Source organism: Thalassophryne amazonica, chromosome 20 (genome assembly GCF_902500255.1).
Source record: "Thalassophryne amazonica chromosome 20, fThaAma1.1, whole genome shotgun sequence".
Taxonomy (NCBI): Eukaryota; Metazoa; Chordata; class Actinopteri; order Batrachoidiformes; family Batrachoididae; genus Thalassophryne; species Thalassophryne amazonica.
In genome coordinates, this window is record NC_047122.1 from 28914915 (window position 1) to 28935585 (window position 20671).

Consider the following 20671-nt stretch of genomic DNA (forward strand, 5'->3'; position numbering starts at 1 on the left):
TCCACAGTCATTGATGATATGGGGCTGCATGTCAGGTAAAGGCACTGGGGAGATGGCTGTCATTACAACATCAATAAATGCACAAGTTTACGTTGATATTTTGGACACTTCTTATCCCATCAATTGAAAGGATGTTTGGGGATGATGAAATCATTTTTCAAGATGATAATGCATCTTGCCATAGAGCAAAAACTGTGAAAACATTCCTTGCAAAGAGAGACACAGGGTCAATGTCATGGCCTGCAAATAGTCCGGATCTTAATCCAATTGAAAAGCTTTGGTGGAAGTTGAAGAAAATGGTCCATGACAAGGCTCCAACCTGCAAAGCTGATCTGGCGACAGCAATCAGAGAAAGTTGGAGCCAGATTGATGAAGAGTACTGTTTGTCACTCATTAAGTCCATGCCTCAGAGACTGCAAGCTGTTATAAAAGCCAGAGGTGGTGCAACAAAATACTAGTGATGTGCTGGAGCGTTCTTTTGTTTTTCATGATTCCATAATTTTTTCCTCAGAATTGAGTGATTCCATATTTTTTCCCTCTGCTTGGTCTAAAAAAGTAACCGTTACTGACTGCCACAATTTTTTTCCTGATTTCTTATAGTGTTTCTTAAAGCCAGAAAGTTGCCATTTGAAATGACTTTAGTTTTGTGTCATGTCTGTGATCTGCTTTTTTTCTACAAAATTAAACAACTGAATGAACATCCTCCGAGGCCGGTGATTCCATAATTTTTGCCAGGGGTTGTACATGTGGTCATTCCATCAGTTTTTCCAGCTTTTGGTTCATTAGTGCACTGCACGCTGCTCTATCTTTTAAGCAAAAAGCCCAAATCAGATGTGTGTCTGACAGAAAACTGAGTCACTTATGCCCTGATCATAGATCAAACAGGATCACTAGACTGTTACTGGATCGAGATCAAGAACTTTAAGATAAACAGATCAGTGGCTACATAATTGGCAAAATGAATGTCATCATTTCATTTGTTAAGCACAGTCCCAATCTGACAGTTTCATGGTTTCTATGCGATGTATATAAACACTCTCAGGTTTTGAAAAGACTACAGAAAAAGGATTTCGTTAAACTACTATGACTGAATTTTTGAAATTATGCAGAATCTGAATGAAAGTGTGAAAATAGAGAAGTCCAATAATATGTTTGTGGAAAAACAATGGCCCTTTGCTCATTGTTATCCAGAAAGAAATTTAACAAAAACAAAAAATAGAGGGACAGTGTTCACTGTAGGAGTCTTAAATCCAAAAATCAACGAGACGAAAAGCAGAGTGTCTCCCCACTGTGTACATATCAGTGCCAGTTTCAGCCTCGGAGAGGCTAGCTGCCGTAGAAGAGGAGTGCTGGGCATGAGGAACCGTAATTCTTCCAACTGCGTTTGTCACTTTGTGTTTCACAGTCAGCTCCAAACCCAAAGTACCCCCCTCTGTACTTTACCGTCGCGAGTCAGAGCAGGCAGGTGTGTTTAATATGCAAGTGTGTATCATTACGGCTGCACAGTGTCACTCCACTAGCCACCAGGACGATGATTTGCACTTCATTCTACACCCATCTGTTGCTCTTACAAGAAGTCCAGTTCCAAGGCTTGGTGCAGAGACACAAGGTCGCCATGTGTGGAGATCCGCCAGAAAGGCATGTTGTGCTACACACACACACACACACACACACACACAAAAATCCACATTCTTCTATTAATCTTCACTGCAATTTATTTCGGCTGTATTCAGATATAGACTGTATGAGGCATTACTGCAAACGGGATGTTCCAGTGTTTTCGGAAGGAAATATGATGGAAAATTTCACTAATGCTGGCTGTCAATGGTTAAAAAAAGTGCAAACTTTTACAGTTTGCTGTAGCAACAAGGACAAACTGGACGCCAGTTTAGATTTAACAATGAGAAGAGATGGACAGTGAGAGTGAAGACGGACTATTTAAGTGCAGAGAGTCACCTGGTTTTTAAATCAGGCAAACGTGACTAATTTGTGATGGCGATCCCAAACAAACGGGAGCAGCCGAAAGGACAACAAACATGCATAGAAATTAAACTGTAGTATCACAAAAAGTAAACTTACAGCAACCATTAGAACCAGAGGGTCTCATTTTAACAGAATGCTGTGCAAAATGTTGAAGCTCAGTTGCACCTTTCAATGAAGTAAACTTCAGTTAACACTGAAAAATTACTGGATCTTGCCTACGGTCTGCTGCTTCAGATGACAATGATTCTACAATAACGGCGGAACAGCTGAGTACATGTTTATATTTTTCTTCACTTTAGAAACCCTCAAGTCATAAGAGTAAGTCTACATATAGTGTTTAGTATCATTAACACATTTTTTCCAATTAGCTATCACAGCACATTACAGTTGAATACAAACAATAAATGTGAGTGTGTAGCGTAGACTTACATTGAAGGTAATTAAACAGAAACTGGAAAGAACACTGTGGTGGTTCAAGGTGCCTGTTGGGGCAATGACACACAAAGTCCACTGTGTTTTTCTTGTTAAATTTAGATTAACACTCAAGATAATGCCCTGCTTTTTGGAAACTGTAAAATGTACCTGTTTTGCTGCAAACTCCTCATCTCGACCGTCACCAATAACCACATAAGTTACTTTTTGCCAAAGCGCGAGATGATCCTCTCAAAACAACTCTCTTTCCCTGCAACAAAGGAACAGCAGGAAGAGGCAGAAAACAATAATAAATTGAACCATTTTACAACTTACACTTAAAATAAAATCAAGTTTCCTCCAAGCATAATTTTGTTTTATGTGACAACAAAGGAGGATTAACACACTGTATTCATAACTTGGTGGTATTCGGCATACCTATTTTTGTGGCACTATAGATGTTCTCGATGGGGAATACATGTCCCAGGCCATAAAGCAGGACCTTCGCCAGAGCTGGGACCAGCTGAGTAGTGGTGACCAAGACATTCATACACTTGCCTCTGTTAGTGGGACATTAAATATTTTACTGGAACATACAATCATTTTATATTTCCAGGTTCCACAAACTGACAATTAAAATGTGTTTGTATACTGGCTTCATACATGGCTAAAATCACAGACTTTTTAAAAATTGACTAATAATAAGAGTTTGTCGTTCAGACCTGGACTGGATGAGCAGCAAAGACTTGAGCGCCGTGTTGAGCCAGGCATCTGTAATGTTCTCAATCTCAGACTGAAGCCGTAAAAGCAGCTCTCTCCTCATTGGGCTCAACAGGCCCTGAGGGAAAACATGCATTCATATATTTGAGAAGAAGTCAGTTTGTTACCAAACCTCCTGCCTCATTGAGATGCCCAAATGAAAGTCATGTTGCCAATTCTGCACAACGACCAGCACCTTAAACATTCCCTCACCTCCAACATTCCCTTTGTAGCTGTTGTAGATTTCTTTTAACCGGCAGTAACGGAAGGATAGTTTACGCATCCATTCTACTCCTCCCTGGACGCCCGTGTTGGCCCCAGATGAAGCTCCACCACTGGGGCCATTAAAGCCGTCCGTCAAAAAGTTGTAGTTGCTAAATTAGAGAGAAACCATTTCAAGATCAGGATTAAACAGTGTGTGTGTGTGTGAGAAACTAGACATGATGCAGAAAGGAGCCAGCGTGTGATAAGGCAAAGTGATTTGTAATCGCACAGTGTGCAACATTCAAACCTCAGATCCTGTCCATTGTAATCAGAAGCCACATCCTCAACATGAACCTGATCACACTCCTGGAATAAAACACAAAAATACCAAACTAACCCTTAGCAGACACCTCACTTACATCAAGACCACAACACCATTAATAATAAAGCAGCGCAGGTCGGCTGTGTAAATAAAAAATAAATAAAAAAATAAATAACTAAAAGGAAGGAAATTTGACAATCTTACTTCTAGGTCATTGAAGAAAGATGGGTATCTGCAAGCTCAAAGATCAACTCCTCCATCTGTAAACCCAAATTCAGGACAGTCGCTGGGTCCTAAACAAATGGCATAAGAACAACACAATATAAAAACTCACTCATTTCGAACCGCTAACTCCAATTAAGGGTCACAGAGCGTGAGGCGGGGTACACCCTGGACAGAACGCCAGTCTGTCACAGGGCCACAAACACACACATTCACATGCACACCTACAGACAATTTAAAGTTTCTAATCAACCTAACCCGCATGTCTTTGGATGTGGGAGAAAGTCGGGGCACTCGGAGGAAACCCACGCAAACATGGGGGAGAACATGCAAACTCCACACAGAAAGGACACAAGTGGAATCGATCCCATGACCTTGTTACTATGAGGCAACATTACTAACCACTAAGCCATTGTGCTGTCCAATATGTTAAACAATCTGAATAATATTTTACTCTCAAATCTTGACAAAATCAGGTACATGTGAAGAAAAAACAAACCTTGCCAAACTTCTGTGCGTAGGAGCCAGTGAGCAGTGAGTGGAATATAATAATGGTCTCATCCAGATCCCACAGAAAAATGCGCTAAAAAATAAGAAATAATCATTTAACCCACTGCATTTAAAAATAGGTTTCTATGACATCATATTTTATTTATATGTGAATATCACTGCATTATTTGACAAAAAAGCTTACAATTTAGTTTACAGCAATTACATTTACAGCAATTTAACATGCAGATGTGAGCAAGAACTGACAAAGTTTTGTTAATGAGCCTCAGCTGAGGAAACAGGTCAGCCACATACATACAACCCCTGGCAAAAATTATGGAATCACCGGCCTCGGAAGATGTTCATTCAGTTGTTTAATTTTGTAGAAAAAAAGCAGATTCACAGACATGACACCAAGCTAAAGTCATTTCAAATGGCAACTTTCTGGCTTTAAGAACACTATAAGAAATCAAGAAAAAAAGCAGGAGTGGCAGTCAGTAAACGGTACTTTTTTAGACCAAGCAGAGGAAAAAAAATATGGAATCACTCAATTCTGAGGAAAAAATTATGGAATCACCCTGTAAATTTTCATCCCCAAAACTAACACCTGCATCATATCAGTCTGCTCGTTAGTCTGCATCTAAAAAGGAGTGAACACACCTTGGAGAGCTGTTGCACAAGTGGACTGACATGAATCATGGCTCCAACACGAGAGATGTCAATTGAAACAAAGGAGAAGGGATTATCAAACTCTTAAAAGAGAGTAAATCATCACGCCAGTTGCAAAAGCTGTGGTTGTTCACAGTCAGCAGTGTCTAACTCTGGACCAAATTCAAACAAATGGGAAGGGTTGTTAAAGGCAAACATACTGGTAGACCAAGGAAGACATCAAAGCGTCAGCAAGACAGAAAACTTAAAGCAATATGTCTCAAAAATCGAAAAAATGTACAACAAAACAATGAGGAGCGAAGGGATGGGAGGAAACTGGAGGTCAACGTCTGTGACCGAAACTGTAAGAAAACCGCCTAAAGGAAATGGGATTTCATACCGAAAAGCTAAATGAAAAGCCATCATTACAGCTAAACAGAAAAAAACAAGGTTACAATGGGCTAAGGAAAAAGCAATTGTGGACTGTGATGACTGGATGAAAGTCATATTCAGTGATGAATCTCAAATCTGCATTGGGCAAGGTGATGATGCTGGAACTTTTGTTTGGTGCCTTCCAATGAGATTTATAAAGATGACTGCCTGAAGAGAACATGTAAATTTCCACAGTCATTGATGATTATGGGCTGCATGTCAGGTAAAGGCACTGGGGAGATGGCTGTCGTTACATCATCAATAAATGCACAAGTTATGTTGATATTTTGGACAATTGAAAGGATGTTTGGGGATGATGAAATCATTTTTCAAGATGATAATGCATCTTGCCATAGAGCAAAAACTGCAAAAACATTCCTTGCAAAAAGACACATAGGGTCATGTCATGGCATAGGGTCAATGTCAATGAGCAGATCTGATTTGATGCAGGTGTTAATTTGGGGGATGAAATTTACAGGTGATTCCATAATTTTTGTCCTCAGAATTGAGTGATTCCATATTTTTTTCCTCTGCTTGGTCTAAAAAAGTAACCGTTACTGACTGCCACAATCTTTTTTTCTTGATTTCTTATAGTGTTTCTTAAAGCCAGAAAGTTGCCATTTGAAATGACTTTAGTTTTGTGTCATGTCTGTGATCTGCTTTTTTTCTACAAAATTAAACAACTGATGAACATCCTCTGAGGCCTTTGATTCCATAATTTTTGCAAGGGGTGTAGTACTGTGGTTACTTTAAAAAAAAAAAATGTTTAAAATTCTGATATTAATAAATGATTTTCCACAATTTACATCTCATTGAACTTCAATCTTCTAAACACACTGTAAGTAACTGCTTTCCAGAGGTGTGAAGTAATTCCAGACAACGTGGCTTTAACCTTGTTCTGAACTGAAGCTGAGGTCATGACACAGTAACTAATGATACAGGAACCTCCCGTCAGTGTTTTGTCAACGTGAGAGATCACACACGCAAAACCAGCAGCTGACATGGTTACCTCCAGGTCACTGTCAGTTGCGGGGCTGCTGTCGGGCTTCTTGCCCTTCCCTTTGGCTTTTCCAACAAAGTTCCTGCATCCAACTTCATCCTGGTCCTTGGCTCCAGCAGAAGTAGCCACACTAGTAGGAAGGGCAGTTCCTGTCGGGAGGCTCTCTTGTGGTGATGCATCTAAATGCAAAATAAAAACCTATGAGGATACGTAGTTCGTGGCAGCAGTAAACACTCATTGGAAAAAAAAACTTCAATAATTCTGATTTCTACCACATTTTTACACCACTTTCTTCTTCTTTTTGGATGGGGCTGTGTGGCTATCAGGTGGACAAACATGGGAACACTCAGTTTTCAGTGGGAGTCCAGACTTTAACCATGGTTTGAAGCAAAAACGTAGGCCACTGCCCACAACATGGCTTGGAGTAATGAGACTTAATCCAGCTGCTTTACACCCAGCATGTGGTTTGTGCTGAGAGTTTGCACTTTGTAAACAACAATGTGTAAGGCAGTTGCACCCCAGGCAGACATACGCCATGTGCCATAGACTCCCAAGACAGGGCTCTGTATATTGGTGGAGCACATTCTCCAGAACAAACTACAGTAATCAAAAGTGCAGCTGATCACATGGTGTTCCTGAAACACCTACAACCCCAATTCCAATGAAGTTGGGACATTGTGTAGAATGTAAACAAAAACAGAAAACAATGATTTGCAAATCCTCTTCAACCTATATTCAATTCAATACACCACAAAGACAAGCTATTTAATGTTCAAACTGATAAACTTTATTGTATTTGTGCAAATTTGCTCATTTTGAAATGAATGCCTGTAACACGTTTCAAAAAAAAAAAAAAAACTAGGACAGTGGTATGTTTACCACTGTGTTGCAGGCATCCATTTCAAAATGAGCAAATATTTGCACAAAAACAATAAAGTTTATCAGTTTGAACGCTAAATGTCTCATCTTTGTGGTGTATTCAATTGAATACAGCTTGAAAAGGATTTACAAATCATTGTATTCCGTTTTATTTACATTTTACACAACGTCCCAACTTCATTGGAATCGGGGTTGTAGACATTATTCAAGGACAAAGGGTAGTAAATGCAATGCAAAGTAGATTTAAATATAAAACACAGCACTGACCGCTGTGAGGCAGTCCTTCTGCAGCAGCATCCTCTAACTTCACAACAGAATATCTGGCTACACCCGCACCTGCAGCATGGTCATCACTGCTGGGCAGCCCTGCCGGCACATAACTGGTGGGCAGAGTGTAGTACTGGGAAAACTGACCCTGTCCCAGCGAATTGTAGCTGTTAAATTCCTGATGGGAAGGGGAGAAGGAAAAAACAAACACAAAAAATAAATAAACCCAAACATTCTGATCAACAATGGTAGTGGAATGCAAGATCCCCAAGCTATCTGAAAAACATGCTCCATAACACAGGGTTACTTGTGTTATGGAGGGTCATTATCAAAGTTCAAACATCTGATGACATGTCACTTCACTTAATTAAGAAAAAAATGTCTTCAGCTGTGGTTACCAGCTTTTTAAAATTTAAACCATTAAATTAGGAAAGGATTCTAGATGTTGATCCAGAAATGCGGCATCAGAGTGCAGCTTGAGCATTCTTTTAAATCCCTTTGTAACTTAATCATCAAAAGGAGACAGGACAACTAACATATCCTTGAGGAAACATCCGTGTGTTTACAGTTACCTGGTGAGTTGCTGTGGTTGAGGCTGTGGTGACGGGCATAGCTGAAGGGATATTGGAGTACACGCTGGATGTTGTAAAACTCGAACCTGAGTGACAAGAATCCCATATTTAAAACAAAAGACTGCTAATGCAACACAGACGCTCTGTCCATTTATATTTTATCAAAATTATAGGCATTCCTTTCAATTTCAAGCACGTCAGAATATCTTCAGAAATAAATAAATTAACAAAATTTTGTATAATCAGGACATATAATAAAAATACCAAAATTATCAATCAAAAACACAATTGCATAACAATGAAAAACAAACATAAAATGCATCCTGGACACATTTATTTTCCATTAACATTTGGTTGCAGATGTGTTGGCAACATTGACAGCCTCTAAATGCTTCTTGCACCCATCTAGAAGCTCCTGAACCCCTCTGCTGGTAGTTTCTGTCACTCTTCCATTGCTACATGCTCAAGCTCTTTTATGTTTGCAGGACTGGTTTTCTGCAGTGGCACATTTCAGCTTCTCCAAATAGTGTGGTGCGATATGTCATAAAAAAGGCTCCTGTAGGATTTTTGTGCCAAAATTTATTTTTTGTTGATTTGACTTGGGTAGGGGTCCAGTTAACTGAAAATAGCGGGGTACAATTTTCTGACCCCCATAACCCCCTTTTGGAGGGACTTGTTTGCCGAGGATGCAAAAACCCCTCTATATTACTATCTTCCCTTGTTCTTAGTCAATTCTGATAAACTTAGGAGTTTTTATGGGTTTTCAGTGCTGCTAATTTCAAATAAAACATTTTTATAAATTGCAGAATCAACACAGACTGATATTTAAGTCTTTATATTATTAACGGCATAAGGATTTGTTACAATTTACCTGTTTTATCAACTAAATATTACTCATAAGTATTTTCAGTGACTACAGTCGGTTTGGACAGACAGGAATTTGGAGATGCTATGTTTTTGAGGGAATAATAATTTCAGTGTTAACATTTGGTTTCATGACCAGTTAAGCAATATTTATTTTTATATACTGTGACATAACACAGTTATATAAATGAATAAGGAAAATGTTTTCTGATTAACAATTAGTTTCCACAAGATAATAGAATAAGATAGAATAAGTTAGAGTAAGACAACACATTATCAAAATAATATCTATAGGTAACTATTAAAATATATTTATATTTGTGTGTGTTGTAGATTATGCATGATGGTGAAGTGAGTGCAAGCTGTAAAAAGTATCATCCTTGAAGCTGTGTCTACAAAATGAGTAGTTGTATCATCCAAAAGACTTGTTCGTAATCCACAGATGGTTGAAGAACTCCTGGACTGTTGTAAAGAAAGACTCAGCCTTGGGGATACCAGCATTCAAAACCTCACAGAGAGCTTATCATGTTTGGAGGAGTCAAAAAGAAAAGACTTGTTATATCACAGTGAATGCCATAAACCCCTTGTGAATAAATGTGTAACTAAAAGACTCAGGGAGGGTTTCTTACCTGCTCTAGGGCATCCCTCATGTTCAAATGCCCCAAACCATCCAAAAAGGTCAAAAAGTCCATCTAAAGCAGAGGTGTGTCTGTTCTCTTCATGTTCTTTCTGTGCATCTGATGCCAAAGAGCCTTTGCTTCAGGTTTTTACTGATAAAATGGGTGAAACATTGCTTCATATAAAGTTGAACACGTGATTATCATGTCCGAACTTGTGTTTCTGATCTGATTGATGCTGGTGATGCAGCTGCTCAAGAAAAGTTCTATCACAGAAACTGCTTATGGTCAGCACAGAGAATCTGTCTTTCTGAGGGCCACAGCAATGTGCCTCTGATCTGATTTCTGTGCGATGAAGAGTTACTCATGTTCATTCAAAATACACTTGTAGATGATTATGACACAATAAATATGGCTGAGGTGAATGAGGCCTACATCTCGCTCTTGAAGAGATATCAGATAGAGGTCAAGGGTGATGAAAACTACAGAAAACACCTGAAAAGGTTAATCACTGAGCGTCTGCCAAATTTCCAGTTTGTCAAATCACTGCGTAAGAATGAGCCTGACAAACTTGTTCCCCTGAAAGGTCTTAGCAAAGCTGTTGATGTCCACCTAGATTCACTTGACACAGTTGCAAAACAGAGTGACAGCTGATATCTTGCGAAAGGAGATAACTAACTTCAGCACTTGGTCCTTTGCTGGAAACTTTGAGGATTTTCAAAATCCACCAATGCTGCAGTTCTTTGTAACACATGTAATGTTATGTTATCTAGGGTGTATCATTATTATGTTGAGTACCCTCATAACCCCATAGGAGGCTCCTAAGATGATAAATGTTATTGAAACTTTGAGAAGATAGGCCTCTAGATTAATTTTGGGGCCCTTAGTAGACCCAGCCTCCCCCAAAAAATACAGACAGAAAAGCAACAAAGCTTGATTTATTGCATGCAGGGTGTATTACTTATGTATTTAGTACCCTTACAAATTAAAAAAAGGACTAAGATTGTGAAAATTGGTCTAGAATTGAGGAAGATATGCTTTATACTGTCTGAGGGCCCCCTGGACAGAATGACCCCCCTAGAGGTGGGTTACAGGGGTCAGAAAAATTGTACTGTTATTTTCAGTTAACTGGACCCCTAACAAAAAAGGTTACAAAAAAATCAATTTTGGCACAAAAATCCTACGGAATTATATATCGCACCGCACTAAAAGGTTTTCAGTGGGACTTTGGTCAGGACTCATTGCAGACCCATATGAAACAGTCCATCCTTTCCAACTATCATTTTATAGTTTGTTTGTTTTTTTAACCATCATATTTATAACACACAATCATGACCATTTTGTGAGTAAAACGCATTCTTACAATTTTATCCAATCTTACAAAAAGACACACCCCCTTTCTTTCTGATTTCTTCCAGAAGTTGCACTCTGTAGTAGACATTGGCTGGCGATGACAACAGTGCTGCTGGACTTTAAAAGCAGTGTACGGTTTCCTGGGAGTACAATTCCAATTCCAGTAATGATTGGCCATTGGGTAGTTTAGCTTTGACTGTGTTGCTTAAGTGTTTGGTGCAGCATTCATCCCCTTTTCAAATGTGTGAAAATGAAATGCTGTTAGTTACACAAAGTTCACTGAATTGGACAAATATCAGCATACTCTGCAAAAAGAGCGCACGTGAACAACAACAATTATGCATGTGAATCTCAGCTGTTTGTTGTTTTTCTGAAAAAAAAATCATTTAAATTAATCAAGGATGTGCCAATAATAAATTCATATTTGTAGATTGTTTTTATTTCACTATGTAATAACTTTGGCTGCTGAAGGAGTAGTGTTCAGAATAATAGTAGTGCTATGTGACTAAAAAGATTAATCCAGGTTTTGAGTATATTTCTTATTGTTACATGGAAACAAGGTACCAGTAGATTCTCACAAATCCAACAAGACCAAGCATTCTTGATATGCACACTCTTAAGGCTATGAAATTGGGCTATTAGTAAAAAAAAAAAGTAGAAAAGGGGGTGTTCACAATAATAGTAGTGTGGCATTCAGTCAGTGAGTTTGTCAATTTTGTGGAACAAACAGGTGTGAATCAGGTGTCCCCTATTTAAGGATGAAGCCAGCACCTGTTGAACATGCTTTTCTCTTTGAAAGCCTGAGGAAAATGGGACGTTCAACACATTGTTCAGAAGAACAGCATAGTTTGATTAAAAAGTTGATTGGAGAGGGGAAAACTCATCTCCAATGATCTCCAATGCTTTAAAATGGACAAAAAAAACAAAAAAAAAACAAAAACAGAGACGTGTGGAAGAAAATGGAAAACAACCATCAAAATGGATAGAAGAATAACCAGAATGGCAAAGGCTCACCCACTGATCAGCTCCAGGATGATCAAAAACAGTCTGGAGTTACCTGTAAGTGCTGGACAGAAGAGGCTGGTGTGAAGCTAATTTATTTGCAAGAATCCCCCGCAAAGTCCCTCTGTTAAATAAAAGACGTGCAGAAGAGGTTACAATTTGCCAAAGAACATATCAACTGGCCTAAAGAGAAATGGAGGAATATTTTGTGGACTGATGAGAGTAAAATTGTTCTTTTTGGGTCCAAGGGCCGGACAGTTTGTGAGACGACCCCCAAACTCTGAAATCAAACCACAGTTCACAGTGAAGACAGTGAAGCATGGTGGTGCAGCATCATATGGGCATGTTAATCCTACTATGGTGTTGGGCCTATATCACATACCAGGTATCATGGATCAGTTTGGATATGTCAAATACTTGAAGAGGTCATGTTGCCTTATGCTGAAGAGGACATGCCCTTGAAATGGGTGTTTCAACAAGACAATGACCCCAAGCACACTAGTAAACGAGCAAAATCTTGGTTCCAAACCAACAAAATTAATGCCTCGCAGATGTGAAGAAATCATGAAAAACTGTGGTTATACAACTAAATACTTGTAAAATACATTGATGGATGATGTGGTTCATTTAAAAAATCAAATGCCAAAATAGCAAAATAAACTTTTTTTGGTGTTGAGCTGGTGCATTAAAGTTAACCAACATCTAATCAGTTTATCCTCGTATACATCATGTTAATGTGGTGAGTTAAAACAGAACAGCATTTACTGATTTTGAGTTATACCTGATAAATGGGAGCTGATGGACTCTTTTTCCACTCACTACATTTTCTGGGGTACAATTCTGGGCTTTGGAAAAGCCAAGGCATGTATGCAGAGCCCCCTCGGTTCAGGATGCATTTAATTTGTTTTAATGGCTGTAATTATGTTTCATGTATCACTTTGTTTTCTGACCAACAGATGATCCCCCAAACTCAAAGATAGTTATCATAATAAAGAGGCACAAAAGAATGATTGGCACTTTCGCTTAATGATTAAATTCAAGGATTACGAGTTTGTCAAAGTTGTTCTTCTGATTTACCATTTCATTCTGTTTGGGCTTTGTTTAAAACGCTGAATGCGAGAGCACATTTTCTACCAAAATAATACAACTGACTGATTAGATGAATATCATGTCCAACTTTGTAACACAACCTTCCAGCAACAGACACTTAAAAAAATGGTATTGACTAAAAACAGTAACACTTCAGATAAGATAATAATGCAGTGATAAATGTGCTAAACATATTCTTACACATTTCCCTTTGAGGTTATGCATACAGACTGTTAAAGGAACAATATAAATATGCACAGTCACTCAAAAATAAACGCCAAAACACATTCGTAACGGTCGAGCTGCATGTAAATACAAAATCTTCAGGCTCAGTTATCGTTCAGTCGTAATCGTAAACCCTCTTGATTTCCTAACTGTGGAACAAAAAAGCAAATTCAATCCTTGACACAGCTAAGAAACTAAAAATATATTGCACAGCCTTCATTTTTTTGCTTTTTTTTTCCTGGTAAAACATTAAATGATAAAGTTCTCGTGATAAAAATACCATCTTGTAAATCCTGGTATGTGTCAACTAAATAAAATTTTACTTAACTGCTTTTGTCTTTGGAAATTAGAATTTTCTTTTGGGTAATTAATTACTTTAACATTATGTGTCATGACTGATATTTTAATCTTTTAGCAAATGGTGACCACGTATGATTTATGTAATAAACACTGAACTGAGGTTAGCCTGTGAGCTTAGGTGGTCAGCCTTGAAGAGAGGAGCGTGTTCAAGCTTTTTTCATCACCCACACTCCAGACCTTCATGCCGTCATGAGTTCATCGTGAATCACCATTGCAGCTGTTGGTCTGACGTGACGTTCGATTTCAGTGATGCCTATAAATATCCATATGGTTGATGGATGGATTGTTTTGAGTGGTCTGGTGATAAATGGCCTGATTTTGTAGCAAACAACGCGGAGTGATTGCTCATGGATTCTTCAGTGTCTGCAAACTGTCAATACGCTCTTCCTCAGAGATATGAAATGAAGTTCAGCACGGACACTCGCCAATTTGAGGAAAGTGGGTACTGCATTTCCTTGATTAAAAGTCTAGACATTTATTTTTTTCAAACCGTGCTTCAACCCAGGACTTTGTTGCCTGCACTGTAATATGGTGTTAAGTTTCACACATATCCCTGGGTGTGACAAACCAAAGAGCTTTGGCTCACAGCCCTCTGCCTGGCTCTCCAGGGCTTGTCGCACCTGCTCTATCAGACACTAAAAGGCTGTGATTTGTCACAGTTCTGGTTCGACTCCTTCCTCTCCTGTCATATTTTAAAAGTTTTTGCAGTGTGCACGCTGATTTCATTTTGATCATAGATCAAATACATTTGGCAGAAAAGTCCGCAAATATGACCAACTTTACAATATGGAGTTGGAAAAAAGACGCTCAAATGACCCGCAATTCATGCAGGAATTTGTACGCCTTTTTTGGTTTGGAGGTTGATTATTGTATAAAGAGCTTGTTGAGGGACAAGTTAAAGAAAAGTCACCGTTCCTGCTGCAAATTGCATAAAGACGCGATAGAAACCTTAAAAGATTCACATGCACGTCAACATCATTGCATGGCCACGGAGTGGGAGAAGAATAAATCAGGCATTAGGATTGTAAGGTACCACTCCGCAGCAGACTTAGAACAGGGAATGACTCGCCCAAATGTAATCTTTTTAATGCACGTAATGTTTGGCCCTTATTTAAGGCAGGTGTTAATTTTTTTTCAGATGAAGTTTTGGCCTAGTCATTAAATGAGGCAGGTCCTGATTCAGGATTCCCCGTAGACTGGCGCCTCCTGACTGTAACTAATCAGTTACATACATATAACAGATTTTGTCCGTTTTACACATAAAGGATTTCGATTATAATGGACAAAATTTGTTCCTCTACCTGAAACCATTATATGCAAGTTTTACTGTGTGGTGTGTATATATATATATATATATATATATATAAAATGGGCAAGGGTGGGTTTGAACCATTAATCTTCCTCACTGAAAACCACACTTAACCGCTTGGCCACCATCCCTTTTGATGAAAAGCTTTCAAGTCTTTTCTTTTTATACATTTCTATTACAATAATTTTTCTCCTACTGCAGATTAGACCATTAAAAAAATATATATTTTACTTTATTTCAAACTACTTCACAGACTAGTGATTTGAAGCATGGAAGATTTCTCTCGTCTGTGGGCCTTTTTTCATTGTTACACAGCAACATTCTGCTGTAACTCGTCAACAACACACACATCAGCAGAAATTCTGCCTCCAACTTGATTTCCATAACAAGCAAGACACCAAAGTGAAACTGGTACAAGTATAATCCTTACTGACTATCTACATCATATTTTCAACTACAATTTCAGGCATGCGCAGAATTGCCTACGACATAAAATATGCACACAGCAGTTGGTAAAAAACAAAAAATGGCAAGAACGTCTGACTTGACATGCAGGAAGGTGATGCTTATCTCCGCCAGACTGTCACTGGTGACGAGTCCTGGGCACATTACTATGTTCCAAAGAACAAGCAACAGCCTTTGAAGTACAGGCCAAGGACTGGGGTTGCCTGAAAAAAAATTCAGTCATCCCTTCACTATAAAAAGTCTCCTCCACTTTTTCATGGAGATGGCATAGTCCTCACAGAATTTTTTGGGAACACTGCAATACTGTCAACTCCAACAGATATGTGGACACTTTGCAAAAGCTGTGTTCACACTTGAAGTGGGTTCAAAGACTAAGATTTGAGGATTATGCAAAAACAAACAAACCCTAAAATCAAAGACACTCAATCAAAACAGGTCTTGTGTTTTTTCTTAAAAAAAAAAAAAGAATGTTTTTGCAGGATAATACAGAATGGACAATTTTCAAGATGCTCCGCCAGCTTGAAACCGCGAGACTTCCGGTTAGTGAGCGTCTCGCTCGCGTGTTTGGCGTCATTACAAACACCTGCTCAGCTGTCAGTTTTCCAGGGAGTGAAATGGCCAATGGAGGCAAATTCCACGCCGTATCGGTAAGTAATTTTGTTGTCGTTGTTGTTAACCCAGAAGGAATGAGGAGTGCTGCAGTGGTGTAAATATCGATGTAAAGCCCCCATCACACGGCACTAACGAAGGACACTGAAGCCAAAACAAAATAAGAAATCTGGACTTACGCTGACTTTCATTTAACCATAGACCAGCTTCGTTCCTGTACGAATCCCGACGACAACTTCAATTTGTCCGTATTCCATTTTGCTTTCTGTCTTGACTATTCCTCATCGTTTGCATAATTCCCGTACCGTCAGTGTTCCGTTTGACTGTCACCCAACTTCGTCCAAACTCCCAAGTCTGACGTCTTGCATGAACACTGCGCGCGCACGCACGCACGAACACACACACACGGCTGTGCACCACAGACGGATGTGTGCACATTCGCATGCCGTCTTTGGCTGGAGAGTCTGTGCGCACACACACAAAAGGCTGTGCGCCACAGTCTTGCAGTTTCAAGATGGAAGCGCATCTTGAAAATTGTTCATTTCACAACCAACATATGTTGTTGTCCCACTATATTAAGCTTGTTTTTAGACTGCAGGGCTCTACGCCAAGCCCGAGAGATCACTTTCCATGTTGGACAAGTTGGGGGGTCAGATTTACTTGCCACATGCAAAGTAAACCAATTTAACCAAATAATCCAAGTAGGGGAAGCTGGGGCACAGAGGATCAGAAATGTTTTGTGGCACCATAAACACATTATGCATAGGTTTAGGTCATTCTATTGTGGATTTAATACAGCAAGTTATTGTTTATAAGGCTGTATTTATGTCTTCCCAAGTAAATTACACTTAGGAAGACAAATCGATTTTAAATATTTGATTCACTATGCCCTGGACACTAATTCACGAGGCACAGTGAATCAGGGGCACAGTGAATCAACTTAGAATATAATGAAAAAACACATGATTATAAAGATTTCTTCAAAATTATTAAATATATGCTGATGTATATACAAACTATAATACAGCAAACCAGCTATGTAATGTGTCAGTGTCTTAAACAGTATAAGTCCATTAGAAACTATAATAAATGCAACTGTCATAATTCTGTTCAAATGTGAAAACAGTTGTTTATATACACAAATTATAGAAATAATTCATGGAAAAATAAATGTGTAATCTTCAACAAGTAATATTTGTCATCTACTTGATACTGGGGCTTAGTAAATCACTTTCTAGACTGATTCACTGTGCCCCGGGTGCACATGACACACAAGTCATGTTATCAAATAGCTGATAGTCTGGAGAAGACATAACACATGCTCATCAGTTGGATGGGGTAGTCTTCTAACTAATAATTTTTTGGGCCACCTTTCCTCTGTTGTGAGAAATAAATACAAAGACATCCACAAAATTTACTTTTGAAAGGAAAAAACTGACTTCACTTGCCACTTAGTTTTAGCCTTAATGTATCCAAAAACAAAACACTATTTTATAAGGGGGATGTCTTTATGCATAAAAATATGGCATAACTGCTGCAAATATATATGTAGTTTTGCAGATATAGCTACTGATTCACTGTGCCCCTTGATTCACCGTGCCCCAGTTTCCCCTATAGATGCATATTTAATGTGTATTTTAATATTTGTATTATTCTTATTGGTTTTTCCCCTTTAATTTCTAACCAAATTACAGTATATGTTTCTTTATGTCATCTTTATCTTTATTAAAAACTTATATCTGGTGACATTTTTTTTCCCCAGTCTGCATAGGTACTAAAAAATTCTTGTGTATAGGTTTAATCTTTGCCTCAGCAGGAGCACAATTAATGCATAAAGAGGTGGAGCATGAGTGGCTCTCTGTGTAACAAAAGAAGCCTTAACACGTCCCTCTCCGAGTCCAAGCCAGCTAAGCCAACTTGCTAACCTTGGTTCGGGTGTTTATTAAAATAACATTTTTGGTGACTGTGTAGTGGTTCACCTTACGATTTGCTTTGGGCGAACATTAAAAGTTATGAGCCGCTTATTTTCTCAGTAATCATGCATTAATAGGGCTTAATGGAACAGGCTACCAATAGCTGCTAAAAGAGCCAATACCATGAGCATGCAATATTAAATGAGTTTCATTCAGCGTGAATATTGCAGCAGAGACGTCTTAGAGAGCTGTGAGGATATTTCACCACAAAACAGGCCATATTATTCCAGGTGTTTGTCACAAAATACTCCAAAACGAAACAGACACAGCCTCCACAACAGCTAGCAACTACACTGAGCAGCTCTGAGATAAAGACGCTGCAAGAGCCAATAATTACCCTCTTTCAGGCAGGCTTCATTTAGGACAGGGGTGCCCAAGTTCGGTCCTCCAGATCTACCTTCCTGACATTCTTGGTTGTCTCCCTGTTCCAACATACCTGAATCTAATGAAAGACTCGTTAGCAGGCTTTTAATGAGCCTTTCATTGGATTCAGGTGTGTTGATGCAGGCAGACAACTAAGAGTGTCAGGAAGGTAGATCTCGAGGACCGAACTTGGGCACCCCTGGTTTAGGATATCGAAGTTCATGGTTTAGTTTGACCGGCGTTATAATCTCACTGCAATGGCAGACAAAATCAAAAATAAACAAGTGAATCTTGTAATTTTTTTTTTAATTTAAAGAAAGTTTTGTTCAACATTCACTAGTCCAATAGCAGTTATTAGCTTGCCACTGTCGAGAGCGTTGTGTGCAAGCCTTACTGTGGAGCCCTGTAGGGGGCTTAAAATTTAAAACAGACTAGCTTTTGTGTAATAAAACTTGTCAAAATATGTTTTGCTCAAATTAAGCAGAAAAGACGCAAACTGTCACATGTAAGATTTTTTTTTCTGAATGAATGATTATCAATATCAGTTACCAAACATTTCAGCAGCACTGTGAGCACAACTGTCCAAAATGTGAAAACTCTCAACTACCATCCATGAACCGAGTCAAAATGCCTTCACATGAAATACTAAACATAGAGAAAAACAAGTACTTATAATCAGGGTCATGTCATTCTTATTTACACCAAACCCAAGGGATAAACCTAAAACAGAAGCATTGTATTTAATACAATTTAAGTACATTGTCCTCATATGAAAGTCTCACACGCACTCATCTTCAACCGCTTACTCCAGTTAAGGCTCACAGGGGGCTGGAGCCTATCCCAGCAGTCATAGGGCGTCAGGCCAGTACACCCTGGACGGGGACACCAGTCTGTCGCAGGGACACATATAGACAAAAACACGTTCTCACACACACCTATGGAGAATTTAAAATTTCCAATCCACCTAACCTGCATGTTTCTGGATGTGGGAGGAAGCCGGAGCACCCGGAGGGAACCCACGCAAACATGGGGAGAACATGCAAACTCCACACAGAAAGGCCACAGGTGGGAATCGATCCCATGACCTTCTTGCTGTGACAGTGCTAACCACTAAGCCACCGTGCCACCCCATCTGAAAGTTTTCAGAGAAATCTTCTTGTGGGATTTCAAGGACACTTAGGAACCAACCAGGCTGAACTGATTTACAGACAGCCTTCCTTGCTTCTGCACAAACACTGCGCACATCTTTGCCAACACTGTAATGATGAGGGCAGGAAATTTTAAATGACCACCAGCTGGAGCCAAGTGGAACAACGGCAGAGTCCTCAGTGGAGTGAAACTCCAGACATGGCAGAAATGTTTTTATGCAACGGCCTGGTAAAATGACAGAATCACCACACGTAGATCTTCACACACAGCTGTATATGAAAACTAGAGAGCGCAGTCCCAATGCTACCTACTTCACGCGCATGTCCCTTCATGGAGAACGACATGACACTTTGTAACTGGGTAAAATATTGATGAAGTGCCCAGATATGGAATGTTTCATGTGCATTTTCAATGCAGATACGCGAGTGAACACACACGGGGAAAAAGCTTGCAAAATACGTATTAAAATACTGTCCTGACCTGGATATCGAGCCAGTAAAATTAATTTACATTAAATTATGTAAGGAAAGTTTTAAACCTGTGGTGTCCAAAGTATTCCAGAAAGGGCCAAGGGGGTGCAGGTTTTCTTGGCAGCCACTGACTCCAGCAGGTGATTTCACTGATGAACTCATCCATCTCCTCAAAGTGTGTATCCCTTTCTGGAATACTTTGGGCACCACTGTATTAAACTTACCCTGGAACCCACACATTATGAAATCTTAGAGTTGAAAGTTTACACGGCTCCGATCTGTTCCAGCTGCAATAAATCAGCAGCTGAGCCACAGAGCCTCTGTGAGCTGAGCGATGTTCAGCTGCTGCGTTCAGCGCGGCTCATCAATCCATTACAATATGTATATTATAAATAATTATCCTTGAAAGGATTCCAAATGCGTTCTCCACCGCACGATGCAGACAACCTGCAGCTGTACGAGTAATAATTTCTGAGTCTATGAGCAAATGGTTTCATCAGCCAAGTTCTGACAGCAATATACGTTATCAGCTACAAAATAATGATTTTATTTATTTTAGTGTTGAAAGTTTAAACAGATCCAATATGTTCCAGCTTCCAAATTCTGTAGACATGAAGTCATAATATCACACAATC

At 39.1% G+C, this 20671-nt stretch overlaps 1 protein-coding gene across 1 annotated transcript; it reads right to left on the minus strand.

Moving 5' to 3' along the window:
• Window positions 1-1431: 1431 nt before the first annotated feature.
• LOC117501485 (eyes absent homolog 3-like) lies at window positions 1432-20276 on the minus strand. The gene is given in 14 exon segments (XM_034160381.1): window positions 1432-1648; window positions 2566-2618; window positions 2621-2665; window positions 2833-2954; window positions 3117-3232; window positions 3350-3527; window positions 3665-3723; window positions 3884-3903; window positions 3906-3972; window positions 4401-4484; window positions 6480-6649; window positions 7617-7794; window positions 8189-8274; window positions 20261-20276. Coding segments are annotated over 14 exon segments (1275 nt in total). The 3' UTR covers window positions 1432-1567.
• Between the last annotated feature and the right edge of the window lie 395 nt (window positions 20277-20671).